Source organism: Xenopus laevis, chromosome 9_10S (assembly GCF_017654675.1).
Source record: "Xenopus laevis strain J_2021 chromosome 9_10S, Xenopus_laevis_v10.1, whole genome shotgun sequence".
Lineage (NCBI taxonomy): Eukaryota > Metazoa > Chordata > Amphibia > Anura > Pipidae > Xenopus > Xenopus laevis.
In genome coordinates this window covers 84,697,089-84,722,867 of record NC_054388.1, presented here as the reverse complement: position 1 = coordinate 84,722,867, position 25,779 = coordinate 84,697,089, and the positions used below count along the sequence as shown (strand labels likewise).

At 33.3% G+C, this 25,779-nt stretch overlaps 1 protein-coding gene across 5 annotated transcripts in view; it reads right to left on the bottom strand.

The window, feature by feature from the left end:
• Positions 1–25,779, bottom strand: part of LOC121398856 (RNA binding protein fox-1 homolog 1-like) — a 351,364-nt gene that overhangs the window by 43,785 nt on the left and 281,800 nt on the right. For 3 of the 5 annotated variants that reach the window (XM_041578303.1, XM_041578304.1, XM_041578306.1), the window contains exons 8-11: positions 23,888–24,026; positions 17,726–17,845; positions 14,669–14,708; positions 4,772–4,836 (exon numbers count right to left, since the gene is read on the bottom strand). In XM_041578303.1, coding sequence (XP_041434237.1) covers positions 4,772–4,836; positions 14,669–14,708; positions 17,726–17,845; positions 23,888–24,026 — 364 coding nt within the window. The remainder of the gene's footprint in view (positions 1–4,771; positions 4,837–14,668; positions 14,709–17,725; positions 17,846–23,887; positions 24,027–25,779) is intronic. The other 2 variants (XM_041578305.1, XM_041578307.1) reach the window with 1 other exon arrangement.

The following is a 25,779-nucleotide window of genomic DNA, read 5'->3' as shown; positions in this document are numbered from 1 at the left end:
TGCAGTAACTCTGATTTCTGTGCTAAATGGTGCGGTATTCAAAATAGGTGCTCCGTTGACCTTGTCCTTCTGGTGGTGGAAAAGGAACTGACCGCTATTACGGAAGATATTTGGCAACTTGAGAGCCAACATCTGGAATCATTAAAGACTGACACTTCCACAGACTGGCTAGATAAACTTCAGCAACTAACAGGCAAATATAAACAGGACCTGACACTATTCAAGCAGAATAAATTGAAAAAGGTAACAGAGGACTACAAGACTATTAGCCATCTATGGATGGCTAATATGTCTTAGATCCATCAACTTTAGGGCACCCTTACGTAGGAGAAAATGTATTCCTAGGTCCCTCCAAAGGGTAGATAGCTCGGATCAGTCTACAGACTCTGACACAGGACCAGACAATAAGAATCCCAATCCTTTTTAAGGGTTGAAACAAGGTCCAAGAAAACAAAAGAAAAACAGGAGAAGAACACATACAAGACTCAAAATTGGGCACCAGACTCTTAACTGTCATTTTATATCCGTGAGTCTTTACTGACTTGCTACATGATTCCTATTGGCATTCATTTGTCACAGTTCATGCTGCTACATTGTATCTGTATTCTCTAACCCATGATTCACCCAGCAATGTTGCCTTGAGAACAGTACCCCAGAATAATCTTAGTTCAGTGGCATCAAATAGACACCGTCTCATCCAGTGATACCTGTCTAATGGAGCTAATCGTGGCATATCCCAGCCTCCACCCCTGATATGTGTGCTATTGGTGAAGGTGGGGCGAGTAGGTGCCAACTCTCATTTCTAAATGTAGCATGGGGTGCCGGTCCGTGTTAACTTGTGGACTGTACCCCTAAGCTAAGATGATTATGCTGACTAGGACTAGTAACGTGACGGTATGTGAAGTCAAGCAAAATTTGGTGTAAAGACTTCCGTGGTGTGCCGGCAACCTGTCCTCCATATATATATATATATATGGTATAGGGGCCCCCATGACCCCCAAATAATGAGCGATTTCATATTTTGGCAAAACAACACAACCTCTGGATATGTTAAGGGGGGTCTAAAATAAATGAATTGATTAATTTAGATTGTGATGCAGGCACAATAATTATATTTTAAATAATGTATTGAAATACATTAAAGTGTATTGTAGCATACTGCAATTCTTTTTCCCTCATATAAAAAGATTCATTAACATACCTACTTTTTCCACACTGATATCATTTGATATTTTAGACCCCTAAAATGATTTTATCTTGTAGTTCTTTGCATATAGGACTGTCTATACATTAGGGTTAGCAGATCAATTGAAAATTCAGGGACAGGTATACAGGGCCATTTTAATAAATGGTCAAAAGTGTACAGAGCCCATCTGGACAGGAGGCAAACCACCATATGCTATAACTTTTGACTAAAGCATACATCTGAAATGGCAGATCATTTTTACCCACTGGGGGAGTACTACAAAGCAGAATTTAAAAGAAATCCTAACTTTTTTATTTTTGTTTTTGTTTTTATCTTTAAATAATGGTTTATCCACTGTCATTACTGTTGGTTAAAGACAATTCCTTATATCAGGCCTGCACCTATACAAACCTTAAGAAGGGATGAACTGATGCAATTATATTTAAGCCCTGCAATATGCATTTATTAGACTGCCCCTACATTTTTAACTGAACCCTACTATACATAGAAAGAGAATAATGAAGATTTAGGAAGGCTTATCTCCTCAAAAATGTAGGGTTAATAAATCCCTTGAAAATTTAGGGACATGTTTAATAAATGCATGTTGCAGGATTGTGTTGATTACCTTTAAATAAAATTACAATTAATGCAGCCATACTAGCTGTATTTCCTAATTGTGTCCCTGAATTTTCAAGTGATCTAGTAACCCTGCCAAAAATTAATCAACTGTAGTGATGGACCCAGAAGCCAAACAGAGATGTGTTTTGATGTTGCTCTGCTCAGAAAAGAGATCAGAAGCCCCTTCACATCTCCTTTATGAGCAGAGCAACATCAAAACACTTTTCTGTTTCCTTCTCAAGGTATCTCTCTTTGACTGTAGCTTTATTTCTGTAACTTTGACTGTCATTTTTAATATAACACTTTTTCAGCAGGTTTTGCTGTTATAAAATGAGTTATATAAGCAGCTAATAAAAACTTAAATAGCCCTGAAACTGAAAAAAATAATGTTAATAAATAATGTAAGTGCTTAAAAAATCAAGTGCATTTTTACATTCATTTTTGTTAAGGTTTATATATTTGTTGCAGATTGACCCTTAGAAGGTATTAACTTTTTACACAGATGAATATAAAGATATAGCACTAAAGCAGAACTCTTTATACATTTGATAAGTGCTTGGGGCAAAAAATATGATATCTTTAAAACATATTTCCAATATAGATTATAGATTTTAAATGTTTTCCCATGTTAATTTTAAAGTATTTGCTTTATATTTGAGAAGTTTGAAAATCGGACAATTACACCGTTCATTAATCATATGAAAAAATAATGCCTTTATCAAATAAAATTACACAATTTTTGTGTGTTGTAACAGAAGATATACCATTGAAAGTAGAGTATAATAGTTTTGGATGCTTTTCACTGCATCAATAAAAAAAAAGAACAATTCTTATGGCATTTCTATTGGCCCCTGTAATTCCCAAGTAAAATAATGTTATAATGGAAATAAAGTAAAACTATTATTCCCTTAAAATGCACTGTATGGGAAAAGGCCTTCCCATTACTGGAATTTTCTAGATACAGAATCTGATACCTGTGCATATTTAATTTAGACAAAATGTTATTTTATTTCCCTTTCACTGTGCTCTGTGGGATCTAGTTCACTAACTCATGATCCATTTCATAATCCAAAATTATTGCCTATTAGCACAACACCTCTGCTAGACAGGTCTGATTGCAATGTACTGGACATCTTTCGTCATTATAATAGATCTAATTTTGCCCAGTAGGTCTGTTTTTGGTTATTCTAAATTGAGGGAAACTACATTATTATATACTGTATATTATTTACTAATATATACTGTGTTTGTATTTAACACAGCTCCTTTGTCTAAATCTATATTTAGACTAAATACATGCCAGTGATCATTCAAATTCTTCAGAGTCACTTATAACCGAGATTAATATTTTGCCAAGAACTACTGTTAAGACACAATTGCTTTATAACTTGCTTCCGAAAACCATAAATAAATCATCTAGACATGCTTCATCCAGGTTTTAATACTAAATGGATTTCTTGACATTCTTTATAAATGTTAGTATTTAGACCATTCTCTACTATTTTTTTACAATAGTTTACAGAATATATTTGCCCACAAACTTTTAAAAAAACTGTTGAAAAAAGTAGATGTTACACTACAAATATGCATAATGAAATCAATTGATATATTGTATTCAGCAGTTCCATGATTAAATCACAGGCAACAAAGCATTTCAAAATGCTACTACTGCAGTAAAATAACACAACTTGCTTACCTTTTAGACACACCATGCTCCAGCCATACATGCAATTTTTAACATACATTTACCTGATAACAATAATAACTTTTAGGAACAAGATATTCATGCACAGCACAATACCAATCATTCCAACTTTTTATGTGCATGTTGTTTTTGTGAGATATAAATGCTGTTAAAATAAAATTTTTAAATGAGTTTTTAAAAAATTGTAAAAACGCTTTGTTTTTGCTTATTTGCAGACAAAGCCTCATGCATATCATAGCCAGTGAATGAATGCAGTTTTCATACAGATAACCTGAACATTACATATCATTAAGTATGTTAAACTATATTTTCTGTGCTCATTAATGGTTTAGCAAGAAAAACTATACTTCTGAAATCTTCAGAAAACATATTTTAAATGTGTCCATTTATCTTTGGATGAAATAAATGTTATGCATATAACCAGAATCACTGATGTTTTGATATGGCAGGAGTTTTCATATGCTTATTTTTTTCTCAATTCCTAAAAAATATGAATGCTTGCAGACATAACAGTATAAGTATTTAAAATACTGTATAATCCAAGCAGTTAAACAATTTACAACAAAGCTGACTCTGAGTTAGAGAATGCAGGGTTATGGAAGATAGCTCATAGTACAAGTTGATCCAGGGACTAGTCTGATTGCCATTTTGGAGTCAGGAAGGAATTATTTCCCCCTCTGAGGCAAATTGGAGAGGCTTCAGATGGTTTTTTTTGCCTTCCTCTGGATCAATTGGCAGTTAGGCAGGTTAAAAAAAGTTAAAAGGTTGAACTTGATGGACGTGTGTCTTTTTTCAACCTAACTTACTATGTTACTATGAGTTTCATGATTATTTCTCCAATATTCTCCTTAATTATATAGCTTCAGGTTCTAGTAGTGTAAAAATAGAAATACATGAGGATTCATTTATAAGGAGGGAAATATGTGATGCAATGAGCAAAAATGCTTTTGTGTGTGTATGTATATATATATATATATATATATATATATATATATATATATATATATATATATATATATATATATACACACATACTTATAGGAGTATAGTAGAACTAATTTGCTTGGAAATTCTTTGTGTAATACTTGTGTGTCTACCAGGGCACTGGGGGTCAATGAATTTCCAAGAATCATTAGCAGCATTTAAATGTGCTTATTAGATTATAATACAAACATTTTAAGGATTTATAAAGCATAGAAGCTTACAAAAGCATAATCATTTGGATCCTTCTGTGATAAATGTAAGATATAATTAAAGCTTACCTGTCACTATAGGCTGCTGCAGTTGCTGTAGCAGGCTGAGCATATCGATAAGCTGCATAACCTCCCTAGAAAAAGAAATAACACTTTAACGCATCAGTAATAAACAATGTTGATAAAAATATAGAGACCAGTATAGTTCCCATGCGTCAGAGTTTAATCCTAAAATTAATGAGTACAATGTTCATAAATCTTATACAACATTATTTACAGAATCTGTTGGACTTTTATATACTCAGTGTTGGCTAATAATGATTTATTTATTATTAATCAGCAAATACCACAATTCAGCTAATATATTATGGGGTAGATTTATGAAAGGTTGAAGTGAAAACTCAAATTTTTACATTTGAATTTTTATAGCAGTGTAATTCAACTAGGGGAAAGTCCAAATTCAATTTGAATTTAAAAAAAAAAATCAAAATTCAAATTTTGAAATTCATCATGTACTGTACTATCCCTTTAAGAATCCAAATTCAACTATTTGCTATCTAAAACCGGCTGAATCGGTGTTTAGCCCATGGGGAACCTCCTACAATCAATTTGGAGTAGTTTGGTGGACTTTAATTTTTTAAATAAATTTAGATTTAGACCCTTGATTCTTTCCCCTATATGTTTCCTTATCTTTATTTGAGTACAGTGTTCTTCGCACCTCATCTAGGCATTTACATTAAAATGCACAATATAGTACACAGCTGCATCTCAATTAGTTGCGTGCAATAGTATAAAATGTAGGAAAGACAAAGTGACAAAGGTTTCTCATTTGTAAATTCATATCTAGAATTATTTTTTTTTAAATTCACATTCAGTTGTATGTAACAAATAATTACAGCTGTTTAATTAGGCAAATAGGACAGACAAAAACATGAATTTAGAAAGAGCTGTGCTCAGCCATGCATTTATTATCAGACTGTGAAAGCAGCAGAGCTTCCTGTTCACTGGACCACAATGTGATATCAAGCATTTCAGAATTATCTCGGCATGCCAATTAACTGAAAGAGGCCAGTCTCTTCAGATAAAACAAACACCATTTTTGTTTCAATTAGAACTTGCCACTGCAGTGTCTATGTGGACTACTTGGTCCCTTTGCTTTCTAAACCTTATAATTATATGGAAAGAAAGTGCATAATTATATGGAAAGGACAAGAAAGTGCATGATATTTAAAAAAGTATGTAAACTTCTGTTGTAAACATACTCTCAAAGAACTTTGCCAGTTTACTGTCCATTCTTAGAGGCCTAGAGTCTATCACCATATATTTATTTACAACAATTTAGCTAGCATTACTGCCTTGCAACTATAGTACTTGCATGAGTTTTATACCCCCTTTTCCTCCAACACTTAGGGGTAGATTTATCAAAGGTTGAGGTGAATTTCTGAATGAAAAAAATTCGAATCTCAAGCTATTTTTTGTGTACTTTGACTACGGAATAGTTCAAATTTGATTTGAATTTGAAAAAAATATGAAAATTTGAATATTGAAATTTATCATGTACTGTCTCTTTAAAAATTCAACTTCGACCATTTGCCATCTAAAGCCTGCCACATTGCTGTTTTAGCCTATGGGGGACCTCCTAGAACATATTTTGAATCAAATTTGATTGAATGCGATATTCCTTTGATTTGTAGGATTCCAATTTGACCGAATTCAAAAGAAAATGGACCTATTTGACCTTAAAAAGTCAACTTAATTTTTGGTTGGTCTTTTTGAATTCGAATTTTGATGTTTTTTCAATTAGAAAATTCGACCCTTGATAAATCTGCCCCCGAGGGTCGAATTAAAAATTCGAATTTTCAACATTTTTTTATGGACAAAACTGTCAAATTTGACAGTTATAGGGAGTTATTCAAATTCAATTCGAGTTTTTAAAAAAATTTGAATTAGATTTTTGAGATTTATCATACTCTTGCCCTTTAAGAATTCACCTGCCTAAGTCCATGGGAGTCAATGGGAGAGGTCCAGGGATCAATTTTGAGCTGTCTGCAGCCTTCCTGATATTCAAGTTTTTTTCGAAGAAAAACTCAAATTGAGTTTGATCTAATTTGTTTCAAATTTGATTCCCATTTTTGGGTCGTTAAAATTCATAGAGGTTGTAAAAATTTGATTTTAATAATACACTTTAATTGGTCAAATTTCAAATGTATGGGAGACAGGAGTTTTAAAAAACTCACATGTATTCGAAATTCGACCTTTGATAAATGTGCCTCCCAGGGGAGATTTACTAAAACTCAAATTTTTCTAATTTTTATGACTTAATTTACAAACTGATTTCCATGAATATCAGTCATTCATCAAAAGATCTAAACTGAAAAAGTATGAAACCACAATTTTTTTTTGACTTGCATTATAATAGTGACTTTTTTTATATTGTCAGACAAAAGCGTGAAGAAAACCTGAAAAACATGAAGCAAAGAAAGATCTGCCAGTTGTAAAAGGGATGTCTGCCATTGACTTCAACGTGATTTCAATTTACTTAGAATCTGTTCAGATTCAGATTTGTTCCGGTTTTGTCATTTTACCACATATTTTTCTGTTTTTGGCGGCAAAAAGTCAGACTTGAAAAAGTCACAATTTAATAAATGCCCCCTTTAGAGCCCCAAAAAAATAACCATTGTGTGAATGTGATAGGGAGATAAATTGTTAACTTCATTGGGGCATGGACTATTGTGAATCATATACTCTCTTTAAAGCACTGTGGAATATGTTTTAACTATATTCATAATTTATAAAGATAATAATAGCCTTGCACTGTATGTCAAGTATATCATCAGTGTACAATTAAAATATCTTTCTTTTCAATTGTTTGTCTTATTTTTCACTACAATACTTATGAGCTTATTTATCAAAAATCAAACTTGTGAGGTTTGGGATGTTTTTTTTCTACTTTGAATAAACTCACAATTTAAAAACAAATTAAAATGTTTGCTTATTAATGAAAAAGCAGAATGTAAAAAACTAGATTACCTTGACTTTTTCAAGTTTATAAGCTTAAAAAACTAGAAAACTCAAATTAAAACTCAAAAACTAGAAATAAAAAGAAATGGCCTGAATTTTGCCTAGGAAAACTCCCATTAACTTTTACAAAAACTCATCAAATTTTAGATGCAGATTTTTTACATTCAAATTTTTTTTTCTTTGATTAACCAGTCATTAGAGTTTTGAAATCTAATTTGAATTTGTGAATTACACTTTTATAATACAGTCTACTAAAAAAACAGCAATTAAAATTTCTTCCTAGAGAATCCTTCTATAAGGGCCTTTTCATACAAAGAGCACAAGGAAAGACCATAATATTGCAATATCTTTCAGGACAAAATTTAAAGCTTTCTCCAAAAATGACAACCAGCATTACCTCCCAATTTCAAATGCCATAATGAGAGTTTGGTTGCATGCATGTCCATCATCTATGGAATTTTCTCAATTCAATAAATAAATCTAGGTATTAAAGCACAATTAATCTGCCCAAAAGAGCATAACATGTTTTTATCACAAAAATGAATCATTGAGTTGATTTTAATCTTACACATTCTGTAAACAGCTCTAAGGTGTTTTAATATATATCCACAATGTTTCACATTTTAGAAAACTTTGTACCAAATTCAATCTGATCAGATTTAAGTTTTTTTGGCAGCCAACATTGGAATTTTTATTGCTCAGACAAAAAAAGTTTGTTTTTTGAATGTTCACAATGCAAATATCATATACTGTGTTGTGTGCATGTGTGGGGTACAGTTAAAGCTAACAATTAACAATAAATGCCTGTGGTTGTTCTGCGAATAAAGTAGCACTGTCTGACAAATAGTACTGTATGACTAAAACTTTGCTCATACTGTAGCTACAATTCTGTTTAATCAACAGTGCAGAAAAAACTCCCTCCCAGAATGGCATTGGTGATGCTAGCACACATCTGGTTTCTCTTTTCACTCCTGACATATTCCATGGGATTTCTGACGTAGGATAAATATATGCACATAGCTGAATATATTGTTTTTTGAAAAGTCAACAAATAATCAAGATATACTGTAGATGCTTCTGCTTCTATTTATGCAGGGACAGTGGTCCTGTGACTATCTACAGGAAGCCCATAACTCTAGGTGACTTTGCTCCTGATTATAACTGCATTTTCTATTAATTAAATCCCAGTCCATTGGTGAGATGTTGATAAACTGAACAGCGTGCAATGTCTTCAGCTTGGCCAATCAACGTTGTCTTTCCAACTGAGCAGTTCATTAGGTCCTGATATAATTTGCTACTGAAAATATCCTGCTATTTCTTTATAAACCTATGCACATGAAAATGCCATGTGCTAAAAATAGTCCCATATTTGTGCATCTGATTAATAACAGTATGGTGAAAAAAATAATATTTTTGTTCAGTTTACTATTATTCACAACATTTGCTTCTGTTGCATCTCTATAAAATGTCCCCTCATAAGGTAGTTCATGATCAAATAGGGCACCTGACATTTTGGGCTAAAACAATTGTGATATGTTGTTATTATTATTATTATTATTATTATTATTATTATTATTATTATTAATAATAATAATGACAATAATAATAATATTATTCTTTGGTTGTGTTAGGATCATTCCAATTTTGATTGATTTTGGACTTTTTGAGATGCACCTTCAATTCAGGCCACAACTATTTGACATCTTTGGAAATTTGTTAGCTGCCTCTTGTTCCTTTGGAAGTTTACACATTAAAGCTCTAATTGTCAAAACACATTTTGATAACTGACAGCTTAAAATAAATCTTATTGTATCTGCATGCCTGTAATGGTGATTTAGTAACAAACATAACCTTCTTTTTATGTGGTATTTTTATTATTTTGTTCACCTCTGTATTTAAATATTTGAAAATATAACACATTCATGAATATTTCTAAATCAAAATGTAATACATAAATACTACAATTAAGTAACAACACAACACAGATAATAACAAGCATGAACAGTATGAACAGTGTGAAGCTGAAAAGGCATTTTATTTCAGCTATACTAATTTAGATAGCTCTGATGTTGGAGCTTAATGTTACTAACCACAGGGAGATATCACTACAGTAAGTGGAAGATTGCCAATGAACAAGCACTGAAAAAATAAATGAACAACCTTGAGGTATAACAAGACCAATAACTTTGTAACTGTAGCCTGCAATTTATAAATTACCACAATAATAAGCCATGTACCTGTATGTACTGATAAATATTGGAAACCTCTGTCCATAAACATAAGAATCTAATTGGGGCACAACTATAGAAAATATTAGCAATGTTTATCATGGCATTGTGTTTGTACTTGAGTTATTTTAACTATAACATAAAAATAACTAAACACAAGCATTGTGTCTGAGTGTTATTCATTTTGTGTCCATAAATTAGACACAATATCAGCAGCATTGAATTGTTTCCATCCTTTCATCCAAATTACAAAGCTGTGATGCTAGAAACAAGCTCTACATTTGGTGCATTGCAGGTTGCCTCTTAATGGCTTTTCATGCTGACTTTTTATTGCAAAGATGCAAAGCTTCAAATGTTGTGGCATACTAGACATTAGACTATCCGTAAATGTTTTAAAATCTGTTTTATTCAAGGTACACAAAAGTACAAGTATGGGACCTGTTATCCAGAATGCTTGTGGCCTGGGGTTTTCCAGATAAGGGGTCTTTCTGTAATTTGGATGCCTATAATTTAAGTCTACTAATAAATCATTTAAACAGGTAAGGTAAACCCAATAGAATTGTTGTTCCTCAAATAAGGATTCAGTACATCTTAGTTGAGCTCAAGTACAAGTACTATTTTATTTTCAAAATGAAATTACTGTATATTATTAAAATTGAGTCTATGGGAGATGGCCTTCCCATAATTCATAACTTTCTGAATAACAGATTTCCAGATAATGGATCCCATACCTGTATATCATTTGTTTCTAGTTTTGAGATTGCTTTGGCTAGTGCCACATGGGGGTTGAAATACGCAGGCTGAAAATCAGCCCCTACGCTGGAATCAGCTTCCTCTCCTGGTACAGGCAGCTGATTTCAGAGTGAGAATGCCAAGTCTCGTGTTTCTTCACCAAAATCAGAAGCATGTGCTTGCACCCAAACTGACACAATGGTTCTGGGTGCAGGCAGGAGAGGAGACTAATGTCTGCGTAGGGGCTCATTTTTAGCCTACATGTGGCACTAGTCTTAGAATCACACATTATTTTATACACTATTATTATAAAGCAGTAAAATACAAAATTCACTAGCATGTTAGATAACAAGTAAAGGTAAGGGATCTACAACTTCATTAAAGGTAGGAGAGCTACATTTATATTTATGTTATATATACAGTACTTTACATCAATTGTTTATCATTCTCTGATTTGTCTTTTTCTTTAGGTAATTAACACATTTTCAGCAGCTTATGGGACAACTCCACCATTCTCTATATCATTTTCTTGTCCTTTCTTTTTAATCTGAGCAAGTGGCTTTATAATTTATTCCGAGAAATCATGATTAACTACTTCTCTTGTTAATGAATTATTGAAGTTTTTCGGGAATCAAATCTAGTCATCGCCCCCTAAGTAGTATAATCTATTTACTATTTTAAGTAATTAATTGATATTTATGAATGGCAATTTAGTTACTTAGATTTCACTACTAGCATTTGCACTTTATACTCCAATGAGGTTGTCTAAAAAAAAATTTCATAAATATTGAATTCCCTACTTTAATTTATTATTATCATTACATATGAATAAAGGAGTAGGGGGTTATTTAATAAGCCCCAAATGCAAAAATCACGAAAAATTTGTGATTTTTTTAAAATAAAATCGGCTTTTAAAAAAATTTCTGAATTTATTAAACCCCGAGGCTGGAAAACTTTGAATCTGAAAACTTTGAATCTGAAATTCCGGCATATCAGACCTGTCGAGGTTGTATATAAGTCAATGGGAGAAGTACCAATGATTTTATTGATGTGTGCTGGGTCTCTGAGGTTTCAGACAAAAATCTGAGGTTTCGGGTGAAAACTCCAAAATAATCGTGAAAATCGGGTGAAACCTGCGGGTTTTAACCGCAAAGCAAATTTTCGCGAAAATGTGATAATAAAACCCAGAGTGGCTTAGATCGGAGTTTGTAGCAGACAATATTGAGATATGTTTGGACCTTGAAAAATAACCCATTAAGAGTTGTGAAATGATAGTATATTAGGTCAAAACAGGGTACTTTCTTCTTCTTTTTTTAATCACATTTCAGAGATGTCCGTTTTTTTTTCTCAATGGCAAAGTTTTCAATTTCATGTTTTTTTAACAGAAATATATTATCAATTTATATATTGGTATATGAATGGCTGTTAATACACAGGTACAGGGATGCTTAATGATACATGTATGTAAGGGGCATATATGATCAGGGCAGACCAGATATGGTCAGGGATACTCAGGTCTGTGAGAGTGTTCCTAGGCCAGACAGATTGCATCATTCAGCGCTGACTTATTGCATCTTGTCTTCAGTACAGCAACTTTACGCTGATAGTTCATTTAGATCCCGTTTTTAACATAACCAGTGATAAATTCAATGAATGAAATTACAGGGATCATTTACTGGTGGAGGTTGCAAAGAGCAAAAAAGAAAGTATTGCAAGCCATCATGTGTTTCACACTTTGCACCCTGACCTGTAGTCTAGCGCCTTTGTCTTTCCTTTCACTTGGAAATGTGCCTGCATTCTCCCACTTCACCCCCCACCCACAAATAAAGAGCTGCCTGATAGGGATGTAGCGAACCGCCGATAATGTGTTCGCGAACGCCGTTCGCGAACACCGGCAAAATTTGCGAACAGTTTGCGAACAGTTTGCGAACTTCGAACATCCGAAAATCGTTCGATTCGAACGATCGAAGGATTTTAATCGTTCGATCGAACGATTTTCGCTCGAATCGAACGAAAATCGTTCGATTTTAGCGATCGAATGGTCGAACGATTTTGACGCGAACGCCTATTGGCGAACGTCGCGCGACGTTTGCGAACTTGCGGCGGACGCGAACAGCCGATGTTCGCGCGAACAAGTTCGCCAGCGAACAGTCCGCGACATCCCTACTGCCTGAGTTTGGTAGTGATGAGGGGTGGGATGGCGGAGGATTAAAAACTTGGGAGTGGGGGTAGAGGGACCGGGGACATTTCTGTACAGTGATGGTAAGAGGACTTTGCACCTCTGCACCTTTGTAAGAGGATTTGCACATTTGCACATATGAACATCAATTGCTATATGGTTCAGGAAGCTGACAAAGAAGACTGAAATATGAATATTGTTTTTGAATGGAAGCAAAAGGTGCATTAAATATACTATCCTTAAATAAATAAAGCTACTGCAAGAAATATTGGAATATTGAAATATTGATGAACTAGCTTTCATTTAAACAAACACAGTTAATTCCCGTGTTCCAGTTACACTTTAGTAACACATTTTTCCAACTTTTTATGAAATAAGATCTATTTAACAGTAGGAATTAGTATTATTAAGATACTCTTCAGCTTCTTAACTCCCTAAGGATTATTTACTCTGCAAGGGTACTTTCTATTTGCATGACTTAGTGGGCTTAAATTTTTAAGGCAAGTCAAATAATGATAGCCACAGCACTTGTTCTCTTGGTGGTGCCCCTAGGGTGAGCAATGATACTGTTAGTTTTGTGGAAGACCACCACCCCTCTTTGTGTTTTCTATTTCTTCTATTTTAAGTCATATAATGGGTAAATCAATCAATGCACTGGTATTCTAATTAAATTAATAACCACTAAAGCCCATTTATAAATGCCACACAAATTTAATTTAACTAAATTATATGTACTGTAGATGTAATCATAATTTATTAAGGCACCAATGTCTTTAATCTTTTGGGGGGTTAAGTACTACTAAGCTGCTAAAAGAAGGTTGATTTTCATTAAGGCACTGGAAAAACAGCTGCTCAAAATCTCAAGTAAATTAAATTAAAATGATTGCTAATGATGTTAGTAATAATAGCAACATCAATTTTCCCACCATTTTTTAAAATTGTGCTAAAATTAATTTTGAACGTTTTGTCATCTAAATATACTGCAATGTATGAATTTGCTGCTAAAGTTTAGTAATATTTGCCATTACAACTATATTTTTGCCATATTACAGCACCTAAAATCTCCCAATGTGCCATCATAGTCAAAGAGGCTCCTAAAAACATTGGGCAAATTTGCACATGGGGAATAACTGTCTAGCAACTAACCTGTGATTAACTTTTATTTTAAAAGAAATTTGTTTTTGTTAGCCTGGGTAACTGAAACTATTAAGAAAATCTTGAAAAGTAATTGTAAAGTTGCTTAAAATTGACTTGAAAGTAACTCTAACTTTCACCTATGAGAGACCATAATTCCAACAAATGCCTATTCATCTGTATCTGTACTTTTAAATAGCCAATTTAGCCTCACAGGTATAAACTCCTTCCATATCCCAATGTGGCATTTATATAGGTTAAATATGTTTCCTTGTACTATAGTTATTTTAGGTTTACATTTTTCGTACTTCACCATTGGCAAATGTCCAGAATTTCCTCAGACAACCTTTTCAAGTGGATCCTGAAAGTATGAGAGATTTCATACTGGGACTTAAGTTGGGATGTTTGGTGCGGATTGAATGAATGTTCAGCATTGTTTTTATTTTTATTTATTTAATTTTTTTAGGCTGTTCATTTTTCCTGAAATTGTATTTTCATTATTGAATCTAACAAACATGAATGAACAAAAGTAACTCTAAAAATATATAGAAATAGTAATACAAGTAAAACAGGGAAATAAAGAAAAGAGAGAGCTTCACAACAAATACTGTTCTAACCTTAGACAATATCAAAAGATTATTATGCAACAAGCATGTGTGAAATGATACTTACATAAATATCTGCACCATAAAATCCATCCTGGTAAACAACACTGTGGGGGCACAGAAAGAAGAACATGTATGTTAGTGCAATACTATAAAAAAAAAAATAATTTTTGCTGAATCATTTTAAATAATACTTACTACTACGTAATTACTACTAATTACTAAGTAATTCAGGCAAACTTCAGACTGATGGAACCCACAATGATTAAAGACATTTTCCTGCTATGATTGCTGACAATAAAGGGTAGTGGAGGATGTTTGAAGGGATACTTTTAGATATTTTCATGCTGATGTTTTGAGAGGTATATATGCTTTTCAAAATGCACAGAAATACATTTTCAATGTCCATTAAGGTTCAATATCAATATTTTACATACAGTACACACATATTGTTTGGAAGTCTGTGTCTTATGAAAAGTGGAGGACTGAATTCATGACTGACATATTTAAAACCTGAAATACTCTAGGGCTCATTATTAATTCAAAGGTGCTAAAATGGACATTATTGAGAATGCTGACATGATTCAGAAAGGTACAGTACTTGTATTCATCAATGTCCTTGTTCAGCCTGCTCTGATGAATCATGCATAGAAAAAATAAAACTCTGGAATTATCATCTGTGCCTGGCACTATAACCAGGGTTTCCTTAACAGGTTATGTCAATATCCACAATGGAGTAATGTCAAATGAACTGTATAGTATTACAGGCAGATATGTCATATTTGAAAAGCTATTGTAGAGGAAATGCATGTGGTCAAACTAATTTGAGTCCTAATTGGTGCATTTTGCAATAGAAGTTGGCCTTCACCCCCAATAATGCTAGAGTTCTAGTCATAAACAAAGAATCAACAACACAAATCTTTGCACTGGAACAGTACTTTATTGCTTTAGTAGCCATTAACTGCCACTGTCTAAAGTTGTATAGTGTGTTATCCACAATTAAGATTATGACTCTACCAGTTAGTGTAGAACTAGCATTTATTTTATATCTGTCAATGTACATAACCTTGCCTTTATCAACACTGAACCTCAATTTCCAGTTTGCTACCCAGATTTTCAATTTAGTCAAATCTCTCTCCTGCATTATGCATTTTTATTTTATAGTATTGTTTACAGCTTAGTATCACAATCAAAATGAAATACAGTACAATGCAAAACTCTAGGTCATAAATAAACAAATTAAAAGGCTAAGATCCAAGGACCCAAACCCCTTTGGTACTTTACTAACAGCAGTGGTCCAATTAGAAAATGTTGCATTTACCATCACTTTTTGTAATTTATCCTTTAGCCAGTTATCTATTCAAATACAAATATTCAAATATGTTCAAAATCAATATTCCTTAAAAGAGAAAAAAAGTTGCAATTACTGGGGGATGTTAGACACACCGTCCAGTGATTGTAACACCTCGAGCTGTGCTCTTGTTTGCAGAAGAAAACTGCACCAGTATTTTTGCAGAAGTTCTTTGGCAAAACGTTCTTCCTCTTCTCTCTTCTTTTCTCTGGACATGGTCATGCACATGGGCACTAAAAGGAAAAGGCTTTTCATTTCTAAGCTTGGCTTTCACTCTACTGCATACGTGTCTGCCCAAACTACAGTTATAAGAAGATAGAAGAATCCAAAGAAGATGGTGAAAAAGATCTTCTGCAGAAACACTTCTTCATTTTGGTACCCTCCAGTCATTTAACCTAAATCTAAAGATTTCAAAGAGGCTGTTCACTGATTACATTTTTATGGAGGGGGTTTACATGTCCTTTAATAAAATCAGTAACTGTTTGTGTGGTACTGTATCAAATGTTTTAGCAAAAATAAATCACATTCACTGCACCCCAGTGTCAATATTTTTGCTCACCTCCTTAAAGAAAGCAATTCAATTTGTCTGGCAAGATCTTTTTCTTGAAAAACCATGTTGACAAATACTCATAGTATTTTGATTTTAATGATTATAGTAGAATTTGACATTTCAGAACAATCTATTTATGATCTCAAGTTGAAGTAACTAATAATACCAGAAATAAAATTCATTCATCAAGCCATTTGTTCTTCTGCTAATATAATTTTGCATGGCATTGTATTACACTGTTGTAGTGATCATAATATAAAATAAAATGTAAGAATGATTATTACAGTATATATAACCCCATTACATCCAAATTGAACACCACATTTATCTACCTTGACTCATTTTCTGCTCAACATTCCAGACATATTCTAATAACTGAAAAATTGGATGCATTAAATACGTAACAAAAAAGGTAAATCTACTTTTAAAAACATGAGGTGGACAAGTAATTTGTTTTATAGAAGAACATTTCAGAATGTTACAGCAGCTATCCAGTTATGGGATGAATTCCTGCAAGAATTTCTTAATAATTCTTACATATTTTCAGATCAATATTTAATCTGCTGCATTGCACAAAGTATTTAACGTTAATAGATAGATGGGCTGTTTTCACTGCTTTCAACTATTTTAAATTATTCATAGATACATCAAGGAAGGAGCTGTATTCAATCTTTACAAAACTTGACTATGATATAACCCAATAAACAATTTAGCTGCTTTCAATAGCGGGGGAAAAATGATTTTATTTGTTTAGCTTGTATTTCTTTTATACAGTACTCCATTAGTGTGGCTGCACTTAACATTGTGTTTTCCAACAGTGCCTATCTTAATCTCACATGTAACTCTTCCATGTCATGTGTATGCTCTAATTGATACCAAACACCCTAAAAGCTATTGCAACATTTTTTATTATAGATTCCTTTACATATATATTCCTTTATTCTATCACCTTTGTACTTCGTTCCTCCATCACTTTTTGTGATTGGCCTGCTTTCGATCTTATGAATACATTTCCATTTCAAATATAGTTTTATCATTCAAGCCATGTCTGTGCACTTTTAGAAATATATCTTATGTTTAACTTTTTATATTTTTTTGTAACACAAGTAAAACAATATATTAAAATAATGATACATTGTGAAATGCCCCTAGCATCAAAGTAATTAAAATGAATATTGACCTTAAAGTGAACTTTTGTGATGATTTTTTTTTCTATTATTTACCTTTTTTGTTCTGCAGCTCTCCAGTTTGGCATTAAAACTGCTATCTGGTTGCTAGGGTCACTGACCTTGGCAACCGGGCAGTGGTTTGAATAACAGACTGGAAGTTGAATAGGCGAAGGCCTGAAAGAAAGTAATAACAATAATAAGCAAAATATTTTAAAAAAATCTAAATCGTTATGCTTTCTGGATGCTAGATATGTGGGCGTAACATATAAAGCCAAAAAATTTGAAAATAAAATAAAATAAAGACCAGTTGCAAGGCTAGTAACATTACTCCCATTAACAAGATATTACATTCTTTGTTTAACACAATGACCTTCAGAAATATTTATGAAGATCCTCGCATTAGAAATATATGTCACTGTATTTTTCAATAGATATAATTTTAGTAAGTTAGATATGCAAGATCTTCTTAATAGATTTTATCTTTTTAATATACCCAAAATTGTTCATGTATTTAAAGAAAAAGCATATCTATTCATTGTTATTTTTTTTTTTCAATGACCATTAAAATATCTTGATATCTTAATATTTCTTGTAATTATATGGCTGAGCCCTCGACCTAGATGAACTATAGGAATGTCCAGAATGTTGCCAAATTAAAAATCACAAAAGATTGAACCACCAACACAGGACTCAATACATTTTTGATTTTTGTTATTTTTTAATCTAATCTGAATGTTCAATGTATACACCCATTTATTCTACACCACTGGAATCTGTTGCCAATTTATAAATACATGTTAATAAAATTAAAAATAATAATAAAAATAATAATACACCTAATGCCATTGGCATTTACCTTTTTTTAAAAAAAGGAGCACTGGGACAAAAAAAAACAAGTGAGGGGTGACTAAAATATTGGCAGCCCCCCATAAAATGTGTGTTTCCTTTTCTTATAATTAAAAATATAAATATAAACAGTCTTAAAGGAGAAGGAAAGCTACAGAAGCAGTTTATTGCCAATAGATTAGCCACAATAGTAGAAGCTATAACCCTATATTAATTCTGCAGAATGCTTTACCGTACCTGAGTAAACATCTCTAGACTTTGTTTCTGTTTGTTTATTATAGCAGCTGCCATATTGGCTTGGTGTGACATCACTTCCTCCCTGAGTCTCTCATCTCATAGTTCTGGGCTCAGATTACAGCAGTGAGGGGAGAGGGGAGAGAGAAGCAAACTGAGCATGCTCAAGGCCGTGCCCTGGAGGTTTAAGCTGAATACAGGAAGTCTGATACAGAAGCCCATGAGTACACAATAGAAGGAAAGAAATGTGGTGTTTCTTTTGACTGGGGACACAGAGCAGCATTCCTTTGATGATTTACTGGTATATTTATATAGACCTTTCTGATAAAGCTTACTTACTTTTTATCTTTCCTTCTCCTTTAAATGATACATAATAATGGTAGTAATTTAAGGCAAATATGAAGGGCATCAATGATAATATCTTAATTAAATAAGCTTGCATTCTAAATTAGATGTCACATGCCACTGCATGAGGTTCTAGTCAACCAGACCACAGCAAGTTTCTCCAAAAAATACCTGATAATTCCAAGTACATTAATAGTGTCACTATTATAGACATTTGTGCAAAAGAGGCATAGAGGCTTCAATTTAAATTGTTGTCAGTCAATGATTAGTGATGAGCGAAACAGTCCTGTTTTGCTTCACCGAAAAATTAGCGAAACTGCTAAAAAATTCACAAAAAAACAATTTTATGAACTCATTGAAGTCAATGGGCAACATTTTTTTTTGGATGCACGCGTGACATTTTTTCTCACTCCTAATGCATTAAAGTCAAAAGTCCACCAAACAACTCCAAATTGATTATAGGAGGTCCCCCATAGGCTAAAACACCAATTTGGCAGGTTAGTCGAATTTGAATTTTTAAAGGGACAGTACATGATACATTTTGAAATGAATTTAACTCAAATTGAAATTGGACTATTCCCTAGTCAAATTACACTAAAATAAACTCGAAATTCAAATTGAAAAAAAATGTAATTTTCAATTTGACCCTTGATAAATCTGCCCCATAGTGTGTATGTTTGTGCGCGGGGGGGGGGGCATTGATTCTGGAAGCAAAAAGCATATTGTTTTGTGAAGCTACAATTTTATTGTTAATGATCAGGACCTCCCCTATTTATATTCAGGTCTCTCATTCAAAACACAGTACAAGGCAGGATCCAAAGTCAATACACAGGCAAAGGTCAGGACAGGTAGTGAACTAGATGAGGTCAGGGGACAGGCAGGGATGAGAACTTGGAATACTCAGAAACACACAGTAATAGCACCCAGGAACTAATAAATAAGACCTACGTTGGGTAACTGGAATAAGGCAGATATACCTTTAAATATTTAAAACTCACGCCAAAATGCAATATCGTCAGACGCAAAGTGCATGAAGTGCACCAAGCACGTGCTCAAGAGAGGAGTGGTTCACAGAGGAGCAGACAAACACGGCGGATTTCCCCGCCGACCCCCAGGACCCCCTAGAACCAGGTATCTTTACAACAAGTTTGAGAGCACTATGGGTTGCAAAAGGTTTCCATATTGTACATTAAAATGGATAGTAGATGTTACCAGGGACTATTTTGACTTGTTTTGAGGTCTTCAGAACATGATATTACTTCTATATATGAACAGAACTCCCCTCTTATTTAAAATGTCCTTACACTTTGCAGCAATGAATACAGTTTCCTTTTTATCAAAGTTTATTTAAGCAAAGTACAACAGTGCCTTAAGCATCTTCCATTGAAGTAGAGATTGTTCCATCTGCCATCTAAAGTTGAGTAAGTAATGGTTGAACAAGGATACTGCACACTTTTTTACAATGCTGATTTAGGTGCAAGTAAACATTGTGCAATATTACAAATATTGGTTCAAATAACTACAATATCAGACTTTCCTATCCCCATTTTTTTATTAAAAGGATATTAAAAGTCGGCACACATGACACAAATGCTTCTTACTTCATAGAAATCTATATACTTGGAATAATGAAATAAGGCATTGCTTGAATTTATGGATTTCTACCCACTTTCTTTTTTTCTTAACTACATGACTATGTGTGCACTTTGGCCTGTTATACTTTAATGATTTAGTTTCTATGATATATTGATCAATGGAATCTTTCTTTAGGCATGAAAATGCTATTTCTTCAAGCTGTATTAGTTATAAGGTTTGCTGTTTGCACTGACATTTCTTTATATCAAAATAAATTGTACAGAAAATTGATTGCTCTCTCAATAATAAGCATCATAAAATGTATGCAAATCCAATATTGGATAGCATAGCATGCACAAATTGCCCTCTGCTTTTGTGGATATGACCAATAAAGTAATATTTTCTGGCCACAGATTTATGGTTCACCCTCTGTATGAAATTGACTTTCTACTCAAAAAGAGGGTTTAACTTTGCATGTTGAATAGTGATGAGCAAAACATTCTTTAGGTTTTATGCAGCAGTGTGCATAATGTGCACTATGGATGTAGGGGCAATGAAATAATTAGGAATGAATATTAGGTTTGAAAAAAATCTTATATGGCTAGTCTGAAATTATAATTATGCTAAAGAATCTCTGCAAAGCAGTCAAATACTTAGGGGCCTATTTATTAAGGCTTACATTTTTCTGGTTTAGTTTTTAAGGGGAAAAATCTAAATATATAGAAATAGAAAAAAACTTGAATTTTTCAAGATTTATTATGCTCCAAAGAAGCTAAAAATCTAAATCTGAAATTACTCCAGCTAAAATCTGTTGAAGTCATGTAAAAGTCAATGGCAGATGTCCCTTTTACAATTTTAAGATTGTTTTCCTTCATGATTTTTGAGGGTCTTGCACTGGTTTTTGTTAGAAAATCAGAAAAAAAAGACTTTTTGGGACCCTGATTGGGAGTTAGGTCAAATTAATTTTTTTTAAAAAAAAATAGTAAAGATTATTATTATTATTATCATTATATTATTTTTTATTTTAAAAAATTACAAATTCAGATTTAATCCAGCACAGCTAAATTCACTTTTTCCTGATTACATTATTAATCCTTTAATGCAGAGGGACTTATTATAATAAATCTCCTGCCAATTACATGGGAGTCATTTTGTTTTGTTAGGGTATTGAAAGGTCTTAGATTTAAAACTCCACAGCAGCTAATAGTCAAGTGAATTTATTGTTTTTTATTCATGTAATTGATTATTGTATTTCTTAATCTGTATATATAGTATGTATTGTGTATATATATATATATATATATATATATATATATATATATATATATATATATCTCTATATATATATCTATATATCTATATATCTATATATCTATATATATATATCTCTATATATACGTATATATTTGAGTTGTGGACAGCACTCCATTTGGAAACAATACCTGGGTGCACGGTAAGGAAATATATATTTATAGAAAGAAAGACCAGCAACACCAGGGTTTTTGCAAAAAATTGAAAAAGTGTTATTGCATATGTATCCGACGGATAACACTTTTTAAATTTTTTGCAAAAACCCTGGTGTTGCTGGTCTTTCTTTCTATATATGTATATATAGATATATATATATCTATATATATAGATATATACTGTATATAGCGTGTGTGTATGTATAAGTATGCAATATGCAATTATGAGGGGCTTTATACCACAATATACTGTATACTGTAATCTATGTCATTATAAAATCCTAATTAATATTTCATACCAATGTGCTATAGGATATCAGAATGTGCTCTGTCAGAAACAAAAGTTAGACATTGAACAAAATAATCGCCATTTTACAAATAATGAAATAAACTGAAATACATAAAATAAGGTATTATATCACTATTTCATGTAAAAGTAATGAAAGCTTTGTGACTTCTGATTAAAACAGGGGGGTTGTCAATTTTGGGAGATTCACTGTTCAAAAATAAATGACATTTTAAATTTTTAGAGGTCTCTAGCACAAATCGGTCTTTGAAACTGTTGAGAGTCCTATTGAGAAGATGAGATCAGGCAAGGAAACTGTACCACAAAAGAACATATTTAATCTTTCTTAATTAAGAATTAACTTATATACCTTTGGGACATCTCCATATACAGTATAACAGTCCTTTAGTTTTAATGACCATAAATAGTTCTGAAACATATGTATGTTTTGCCTGAAGAGGTATCATGAAACAGATAGAAGCTGTGTTGCTGAAATACGTTTTGACTTAAAGTGAATTGTATACTTAACCATTTTTCATGATATAAAAATGAACAATTGTAGAAAATGAAAACCCATATATACCACATATATTTCAAGTCTAAAGTTGTTACCATTACTATGTAAATGATTTCCTTAACATGAGTTTGGGTGGAGACAAAAGCTGAAATTTCAGTATTTTCTTATAGCAGTTGTTGAAAAGTTACCCATCAAATGCAGACTACTTGTATGTTCAACTACAAGGGCATGTAAATGACAATCCTTTCAGAGTAACAAGACTGACACTATACAGAAATGATCAATGTAATATTTAGTTTGGCCTGACCAATCTCATAGTCCCTTATGACATGGGAAGAGATTTTCATTTTTCTAAGCAAACCAACTACTAGCATTATAAAATGGCACACATTGTCTGACATCAAAATGGGGCAATTAATTCAAAGATGAAAAGGCTAATTACCATCCCCTTTAGAATAGATAATGTCAATGAAAGCACAGCGAATACAATCTTTTGAGCAACATGCAATATTCCACATTTACTCAAAAAGACAGCAAATATGGATTTTCCTAGCAGATCAAAAGCATATTAATCAGAATCCGGGGGGAGTTTCTAGTTCTCAGCTTTGTCCGACCTTCTTAATGACCAGATGTTTGCAATCATCAAAGATACATCTTCAATTGTAACAATTTCTTTGTTTCTGCAGCATTTAAGCTCCATGAGAATTTACATAACAACATGTGACATATCAAATGCTTAAAGCCACCAAGCATGACAGTACAAATTACAGTCATTTTTCAATAGCTTGTGTAAGGTGTACTACTTCAGGCATTTGGCCTGGCTTCATGCTGTGTTAGTTTCTGTGGTAAGACAAGAACACCATGCAGTTCTTTTTTTTTTTTTTTAAAGAGCGCATTTTGCTGCTAGGAAAAATATTATACTAGCATAAAAAGGAATCATTTCTTACCCGCCATAAGCTGGGATTGGAGGAGGGGGTGCTGCAGCACGAAATGTGTTGTAGACTGTACGGCCTCGGCCTCTGAGGTGTGCACCTCTGTAAGCAGCAGCAGCAGCAGCTGTAGCTGCAGGGTAGGGGAAGCCTGGTACTAAATGGAAACATACAAATTATAAGTTTAGTTATTTAGAAAAAGAGCATTTAATAAACATTTATTTGTATACTGGTATTTTGGTGTAGTCAAAACTTTTTTTAACCATAAAATCTATGTTTCTTTAATTATCACACTATAACAACCTGTAAATTATATCCTTATAAATGGAGCTTAGTAATATAAGTGATAATTGGTGCTTAGTCATGTAGTTGTAAAATGTGAGAATATTGAAAGTCACCTCGGAGTTTCATGATCTGTATAAAAGTCCTTGGGCCTTGTGCTTTTAAATGGTTATCAACCCCTTGGTGACTTATAAGATCCTTATACTTTACAATAATTATTCACTATCTAATCAATAATGAATGCAACATTTGTAGAAATTTTATATCCAGTGTAATCATGCCACTAACAACATTGCACAATATAGATGAGTTACAGAACAGCCTTTTTGTTCCCTTGCACACTGTCTGTACAAAGATTTGAATAAATTTAAAAGATGCCCAATACATCACACATTTTATTGCTGTATCATAATTTGTTGCCTTAAAAGGCAGTTTTAAACAGCAATGCTAAACTTTACTATTGATTATTATCATATTGCAGATATTATTTACATATAAACAAAATGCTAAGTAAAAATGAGTGATAATATAGAGAAGCTCAGATTGTACAACCAAAAACCTCTGGTTGCTGCAGGACTGGGTGTCTCCCTGGAGGTTGTAATAGACACTCCTGCATATTACACAGGAGCTAGTTAGGTACTCTGCAGGGATTGTGCTGACATTGTTGTGATTTATAACTTGCGTGTAGAGCAGGCAGTGTAGCCTGGATAGACTATTGCTGTTGGCCAACAGATGTCACTTGCATCAGTGTTATAGCCCTGTGAGTCCTGGGCAACAATACCTTATTGATTATTGTTGTACCTACCTAAAAAGCACCAGTCCTCTAGGATCCATGGAATCCAGATATTCAACAGATGTGTCTGTGAGATCCTTTCTGTTTAACTTATTATGAAGGTTTGTCTGAGTGTCAAGGGTCTGTGTAATGCTATGCAGGTCCATACTGTGATTCAAAATAAGCCCTGGCATTTCAAGTACACCGAGTCCCCAAAAAGACCCAAACAGCCCAGTAAATTGATTTACTGCCTATGGCAATCTTATGGAATTTGCGAGGTATACACAGAATGCCAGTTCAAGCCTGAGTGTATTACAGTATTTGATTAGTAGGTCATACACAGCTCAATATCTGTTACATGATTTTGTTTAGAAGAAAATAACGGAATTTGCATCTTTGAAAATTATATGGGGAAATGCAAAAAACTTTCAGAAACACCTTTGTTAAAGGAGAAGGAAAGGCTGGAGACACTTGGGGGTACCCAACGTTAGGCACCCCCAAGTGATTGTAGCGACTTACCAAAAACCCAGGGCCAGTGCTGCTATCAGGAGAAATCTGCACCGGCCCAGGGTTATAAGAGTGAGCACCATGGAGAGATCTACTTCAGTCTTCGCACAGCTGCACATGCGCATTAGAACGAAAAGCCGAACTTTAACTTTAAAGTCGGCTTTTTCATTCAAATGCGCATGCGTCAGTCCGGGGAAATGCGCAGCTGCACGAAGACAGAAGTAGATATCTCTGTGGTGCTCGCTCCTATAACCCAGGGCCAGTGTAGATTTCTCCTGATAGGAGCACCGGCCCTGGGTTTTTGGTAAGTCGCTACAATCACTTGCCTAACGTTTGGCATCCCCAAGTG